The following is a 7,914-nucleotide window of genomic DNA, read 5'->3' as shown; positions in this document are numbered from 1 at the left end:
TTAGTCAGAACCTCTATCCTGAGCATGTTTATAACGTCCTTTTATAGATGTTAATTACTTAATTACTTTATAATGTCACTCTATTACAACTGTGGAGGAGTATCGTGTATAAATGCCTTTCCTGTCAACTGCAACTGGCCTTAATGTTTGCAGATCAGAAAAGACCAATACTTTCAGAAAGTTGAGGTGTAATATATTTTGCAAAACTGATACAGCGTTTGGAACAACCCAGGAATCTCGAAGAGCGCATCGGCAGATAAGATATATTTGTATTTCATTAAGGCGTCTTCACTTTCATTTAAACTACTACTACGATACTACCGCACGACTTACAAATCCAAAACCGATTCTAAAAACGTCTAGACCAAGAATGAAAATACGGTAACTTACCCCGTAACATGTGCACTTCAAACGTGAAATAGGCAAGAGTGCATCTGCCTTTTGTACACATCATACAAAAACACAACTCTTGTCATTTGCTGTTCAATAATCTCACGCTAACAGCTATGGGTTTCTCTATCCAGGCTGGAGATACTTGATCTGCAGTTTTGCCTGACGGTTTGGGGCTTTAATAGTAATTTCATGGCTGTAAATGTAGAGGAAAGATCCCACTGCAGCTCTAGCAAAGGGGATGCATGTGTGAAGCTTGCATGATCTGATATGACACTCTTACCAGCACCAAACTGCTCTGATCGATGACAGATGCTCTTTAGACAAACTTCATACACCTTGTCACAGGCTCATCTCAATATATACAAATAGCCCGATAGGTATAGTTCAAGGAGCCAGATTGTACAGGAGGTCCAATTATATCTTAATTATAGCCCATAGAATAAACATAATTAAAACTATCACACTACACAGCTCTACTGTATTGCAGTTTGTAATATATGTGCATGCAAGCTATAACATACCGATATTGTGTGTGAGCGGAGGGACATGTATGAAACCTATAGCTTATAGCTGCAGATATCTACCTCTCACACTGAAGACTTGACTTTCATATTTCAGATGCACTTCATAGCGTTTACGGTTACATTTCACACATGATTGCATCCCATTGTCTGTTTCATACAACAAACGTGTTTACCTTGATAGAGAACAGTTGTACGTGTTAGTCTGCAATAAACAGATGCATTGTACGGACTAATATTGACTTAGTGACAGAGTAACACCATAATCCGCTTTGACCCAACGCTAAACTAAGTTGCAAAGTTGCAGCTATACTTTACAAGAAAGCATAATGCCTGGATCAACTAGATTATCTACAATAGTGCATGCAAATAAAACATACACGCTTTAATATGTTATCTCTGCAACACGTTATTAGGTTTGTAAACAATATGTATAGTTTGAAGGGAAGGTATTGTACTACCTATCTGCTTGAGGATATATCTATGTATATATCTATATAATCTGGTTTATTTACCTATATATAGATGTTTTATTAAAATATTGACTTTACTTTTGACTTTGCATGCGTGTTGTTTGACTTCATTTTATTTATTTTATTCTTACTTCTCCCATCAGATGGCAAGTTGATCGATCACTTGATAATTGATCATCTCTGCAGCCAATGAAGGCTTTCCTTCACGGGAGTCCTCTCTGATTGGACACCGCCCCCCAGACTCGGGCCAGCTCATTCCTCGCGTATAGGAGGGGTGTGGATCCGGAGCACATTTAGCAAATTGAGCAGTCTTGTTCTAAACTCGATTATGGTGTTTTCTTGCACACCCTTTTATTTTTGTATTTCGTTCATTACAGGTACATTCATGCATATGTACTCTACCACACATGTGAAAGCAACCATGTCCAAAAAAAAACACATAATTGCCTGGATTTCCTACGTCAAAAGAAAGTAAACCGGACCATGTTTGCAAAATGTGAGAAACACTAGGTTAAGCTAGTTTAAATGAACCTGTTACTCGTCGTTACCTTAAGCAAAGCACAGACGCCCAAGTGTGTATTTTAAATGCTGACTGCCATTTCAAAATGACATGAAACACAGGCCTGTGTGTGTCAGGCATGCATGTTACACAGATCACACTCAAGTGCACACTTAGCACGACTGTTTAGTAGTAGTATAGTCATCACTATGAAATGCATGCTATTTAAGCATATATTGAGCAAGTACTACTGCATTACATGTCAGACCATCACACAGTCCCCCCCTTGACTCTCCCCACTGAACTAAAGCATAGGCTCCTATTATGAGAACCCAATAGAGCAATCCCCCTTTATTTAATGCAAGCCACCGCTCTTCTCCATCCCCATCTCCCTGGCCCTGCGGAGCCTCAGAACAGAGAGCAAGAGAGGGAGAAAAGAGCCAAGACAGCAGGCAAAACCAACAGCAAAACCAGCCTCCCAGCTCGCAGCTTCCCCGGCGCCTGTGCTCTCCCAGCTCGCCTCGCACAGATCCCCCCCTCGCCTGCGCACCACTTGCTGTAGCCCAGTGCATTGTGTAAGACGCGACCTGTTATGGCCACCACTACTTCCGGGTTCCAGCATTCTGGTCCAAACCCACTGCCGAGCCCCGTGCGACACACACACACTGCACACACACCCGGGCTGGGGCGAGCAGCGGCGGCCGTGGCTCCTTTAAGAGAAACTCAGCCAGAAATATCACCCCACCTCCTCTTGATCTCATTTAGAGGCGATTGCATGCAAAACCCCCCAAAAAATCCGCTCAGGAGCCGAGAGTGATCAAAGGAGCGGAGAGAGCTTGATTTTGGTGCGCATTCTCACTGTTCACATTTAAGGTGTCCCGACCGGTGGAAGCGCACGGCGGATCATCATTCATTCAGGACTTTGACAACCTCGGCTTTGATTGACAGCTGGAGTGGCCAAAAGCCATGAGACTCGCTAGTTTGGTTTGAGGGGGCATTTTTTTTTTTTTTTTTTTTTTTTTTTTTTTTTTTTTTTTTAATATACTGGTTTTGGGAAAGAAGATTTTCTCTCGGTTGCTGTCCTGGGGAAAAAAGAGAGCAGGAGCTATTTGCTGTGCTGTATGTGTGTTACCTTTCGCTGAACTTGAGCTGAAGGTCTGGCTTGATCGTCCTCCTGAAGGGAACATAAGGGATTTTGAATCCAGCACTGGGAGTTTGCGTGTTTATTTCCCTTCACGCTGGCCTCCTAGGAGATATATTTGAAGTTCAAGGAAGAAGAGGGAGAGAGGCAGGCCGATGGCGCAAAGGGTACGTATTCAGAAAGTTTCTGCAACTCAAATATAGCTTTGAAACGTGGCCGATGACAGACGCACACAACTTTTCTTTCATTTATATGACATGCCAAGCCTGCTTCTTTAGAAATGGGTTGTTATCCACTTTTTTTTTTTTGCATTGGAGTGATTATAAACACGTAAATATGCATTTACTTTATTTGACTTGCTTTCACATTCAATGCATCTCCCCATGCATGGTTTGAACAGAAGAAAAGCTATATTGAGATGGTGAAGACTGCTGCATTTTATTCTCACGCTAGGCTGATGTCGAGCAAGTTAACTTTTTTAAGTCAGTCTTTGTTGTGATTTATTTTCTTCTTTATAGTACAGTTTTTTAAATGTATTCACCCGGTCTCCAGGTTTTTTTTTCTTTTCTTTTCATGTGGAATAGCGACACATCCTTCCACAGTGTATACGAAATGAAAGAATTGCACATTTTAACTAATACACACACTGTATAATGAAAGTGGGCTAAACAGCTCGGACTTTCCCCTGGCATAAGCTCAACAATATGTTTAGGAATAAAATGCATCATGATTTACTGTGAATTTAAAATAGATGTATATTAGAATTAAAATGGAATACAAATTAGCCACACACTAATGAGACTGTTTCTGAAACCTTTTGCTTGTCTAGAGCTGAGCTGACGTACTACCATGCTGGCTATTGACACCTTTACAGTTTTAGGCATAAATGTGCTAATTCCTCTTTTTCTCACTTTCACTGTAATTGTCTTGTCACTTTCAAATACCCACGCAAATAATGTACCTGGTAATTGTGGTGTGTGTGTATCTATCTATACATATCATACATACATACATACATACATACGTACATACATAGCACACACACACACACACACACATATTACAAGTTCAACGTATTTCATATACAGAATATATGTTTCTGTCTGAGAGCAAATTATTGTATCAGTCACAAAATAAACCAAACAAAATCAAGCTTTGAATGTATTTAGACATCACTTAGTAATCTGACCTTGTTATACAAGGAGTTATTTTTAAAACAGCCAAAGTAAATCCTAGATTTTAAATAAATAAATAAATAAATAATACTTTTTTGGATGGGCACTTTAATACGCAACTGTAGTGTGTCACACATCCACATTTAAAAACACACATGCTATATTCACTCGTACACGGAAATTATATTTGTATCAATTGCGAATTGTTGTGTATACGTGTGTGTGAATATTAATATATATATATGTATATATATATATATATATATATATATATATATATATATATATATATGTATGTATGTATTACACAAAATACATGTAAAGCATTCTAATTTTGTCTTTGTTTCATATTACTAACCTTAAGTTTGAAAGGGTGCAAAACTGGTGCTTTTGATATATTGTATTTTTGTACTGTTTACAACCAGATGCAATTCGGCGACATTCACGGTGGGGTGCTTTGCTCTTCGGAAAAACAGCAGATGAAAGCATTCGTGTTGGAGCAATGTTTTATTGTTTCGTTATAAAATACTTCAGGAACAGTTGCTCGCTTCTTCATGAAAGAGGCTCTTCTGAGCTTCTGAACCCCCATTCACGGTTAACCACTGCTTTCTTCATCATGCCTGTTTTGTTGTGTGCAGTACGAAGATTTGCCCCACTATGGGATGGACGGAGTGGGGATCCCCACCACCATGTATGGGGACCCTCACGCTGCCAGGTCCATGCAGGCGGTGCACCTGAACCACGGCCCCCAGCTGCACGCACACCAGTACCCGCACAGCGCGCACTCCAACCCCATGCCCCCCAGCATGGGCTCCTCCGTCAACGACGCTTTAAAAAGAGATAAAGATGCCATTTACGGGTACGTTTAGTTGACAGCCATCTTCATATTTTATTATCAAGACCATGAAGGCACTGCTGATTGTTTGCCGATAGTTCTGATGCATTGCTGGCGGTGTGTCGTGAAGCCGGGAGTGAGTTGAGCAAAACTTCCCCGCAGTCAGAAGTCTACAGAAATACTGTGCAGATGCAGTATTGTGCAGAGTGAGATAGATATATATATATATATATATATAGAGAGAGAGAGATTGCGCGAAGCATCGCTTATGCTTATACTTTTGAATGGTAACTTAGAAGTTTTTTTTTTTTTTTTTTTTTTTTGTTTTAAATGTAATTAATATCCTACAGTTAAATAACCCTAAGTTTGATATTGTATTCTTACAATTAGAAGTTGAACGTGTGCGGTTCAGTATTAAAACTGTTCCCGTTTTTTTTCCTAAAGGAAAGAAGTGGAAAAAAGTAAATAATCGTAGTTTGTGAAACATTTTTTTAAATACAATTTTAATAAATAATACATGACGTAAAGTAGTTCTACAGTATTGTTTGTAGCGAGTACTTGAAATACACATTTAAGTAACTTGCATATATATATATATATATATATATATATACAAACTTTTAAAGTATTTGTAACACTCGAATGATTATGTAAAAATATTTAAAAATGATCATTCAAATAATGTATAATTACTTTTATTTTATTTTTATTTGCACCAATTAGTACAGAGGTATAAACTAAGTTTCTTGGGAATAACTCTTACCTTCTTGTAAAAAAAAAAAAATCATTTTTCTTTTCACATTATTTAAATAAAACTAGCCTATATCACATGAAATACCCCCCGATTATAATGAAAACGCCTGAACACAAGGTAGTTTGTTGCAGCATGTTGGAGTGAGTTTCCATTTACTCAGGCGCTGTGCAGTTGACATCATGCATTTTTCACAACTACACAACATCGACGAAAACCATTTCTGCAGTCTGTACAAGTGAATCTAGCTTCGCAGTCCAAAACTATGTTAATGCACCATTGAGAAGTGTTGATGAAAAGTATATCTGAAACAGTGCCGTGCATGTTTTAGACATTTGAAGATTTCCAGAGAGAGAGAGAGAGAGAGAGAGAGAAGTTGATGCTCAATATGGCCTCTTGCAGTGTGAAGTAACACATTTGTTTTTGGATGATGCTACACTGTCAAGTTGTGCGGTTATATTAAAGGTGTTGTGTTTACTTGCAACTTTGTTTCCTGTAGTAAAATAAAAGCATGGAGAGGTATCAAAAGAACTGTAGGTTTCTTTTTTTTTCTTTCAAAGTCTTCCTCCGTAGTGGGCTTGACGGCTGTGTTTTCTTGCAGGCACCCGCTATTCCCACTCTTAGCTCTGATTTTTGAGAAATGTGAATTAGCCACTTGCACGCCAAGGGAACCAGGGGTGGCAGGAGGCGATGTCTGTTCGTCAGAGTCTTTCAATGAAGATATAGCAGTATTTGCAAAACAGGTTAGGACGTTTCCCATTTCTTTTTTTCTTTTTCTAAAATGTATGTTACCAACTTATAGTCATTTTACTGATTAATTATTATTATTATTATTAATGCACTCTTTTTCTTGATTTAGATTCGTGCAGAAAAACCTTTATTTTCATCAAATCCAGAGCTGGATAATTTGGTAAGAATGCAGTTGCGCCCATTGTGAATTAGGGATTGTTGTATTGTGTCGGGGCGGATAGGATATGCCTGTGCTCATACACTGAAATGCCCTAAAATGAATCCGATTCTGTGAATAATCATCGTCCATGTGTACATTAGAGCATATAGGAACTGTTTATGAATCTGCTTCAAGCAGGATTGTTTGATTTCATGATAGCCCTGCTTGTCACCCTAGATAACCATCTCCCGTGTCTCTATTGGAAAGCTGTCAGGACGCGCTGAATAGTTAGCGTTTTTTCAATGAAAAGTTATATGCAGATTAATTTATTTTATGTTGCAAGCAATATGTACACTTTTTAATCACTCAACTAGTGCTGATTTTAATAACTGACGAGTTATAAAATACACCCCCCCCTTTTTTTTGGTTAGTCTGTGTAATTAACCCTGATATATTTTTAATGCGGAACGAATGAAGTTTAAGAACAACAACACTAATACTAATAAATACTAAATTCTAAATATTGCTGTTTACTCAGGTATCACGGTTACAAATCAACATATCATATATGATATGATCATCTGATATGAGAATGCAGTAAAGGTTTAAGCATAAAACTTTATATGTCATTTTCTTTCCCCCGTGTTGAAGCTGATGCCTGTTGCCTTTCTTTGCAGATGATTCAAGCCATCCAAGTATTAAGGTTTCATCTACTGGAGTTAGAGAAGGTAATGTTCCCCACTCTTTACAGACTGATGGTGCAGTTCAGACCTATGGGGTACATTTGCATAAATGTCTTTTTTTCTGGTCTGTTGTAATTAGTGTCAAAACCAATCTTGGCGCCTATTTCTCTTCCCTGTTTAATTACAATGTAGCCTACTAAAAAAAAATCAGGATTAGAAACTCGTTATTAATAAACGCTGTTTTAATTCTGCAATATAATTTAAATATATAAATACCGGTAGTAGTAGTTTTAGCAGCAGAAGTAGGCTACCGGTAGTTTAATGTAGTTTGAGGTTAATTTATTGCCTTTTTTTAAAATAAACGCGTAAAACTTCGGTTATAAACAATTCGGTAGCTTTAGTATGGTGTTTTTAATTTTAATTAGATTTTGTTTCACCCAAATGTGTTTTTAATTGCATAGATATTGTGAAAACCAGTATTCCTTAGGTGTGTACAAATTATACACAACAGCGGGCTTACACAAACCCACATTCACATATGCATACATATTATA

General features: G+C 38.0%; 1 protein-coding gene across 2 annotated transcripts in view; it reads left to right on the top strand.

Annotated features, from left to right (window-relative positions):
- Nucleotides 1-2,506: 2,506 nt before the first annotated feature.
- Nucleotides 2,507-7,914, top strand: part of LOC136719176 (homeobox protein Meis1) — a 62,291-nt gene continuing 56,883 nt past the window's right edge. Inside the window, exons 1-5 of one of the 2 annotated variants that reach the window (XM_066697028.1) lie at nt 2,507-3,194; nt 4,841-5,061; nt 6,390-6,531; nt 6,648-6,698; nt 7,355-7,405. In XM_066697028.1, the coding sequence (XP_066553125.1) occupies nt 3,183-3,194; nt 4,841-5,061; nt 6,390-6,531; nt 6,648-6,698; nt 7,355-7,405 (477 nt within the window). In that variant the 5' untranslated portion in view covers nt 2,507-3,182. The remainder of the gene's footprint in view (nt 3,195-4,840; nt 5,062-6,389; nt 6,532-6,647; nt 6,699-7,354; nt 7,406-7,914) is intronic. The other variant, XM_066697029.1, reaches the window with a different exon arrangement.

This window comes from Amia ocellicauda, chromosome 23 (assembly GCF_036373705.1).
Source record: "Amia ocellicauda isolate fAmiCal2 chromosome 23, fAmiCal2.hap1, whole genome shotgun sequence".
Taxonomy (NCBI): domain Eukaryota; kingdom Metazoa; phylum Chordata; class Actinopteri; order Amiiformes; family Amiidae; genus Amia; species Amia ocellicauda.
Note: the sequence above shows the minus strand (reverse complement) of the source record. Positions and strands in the feature narration are given on the sequence as shown.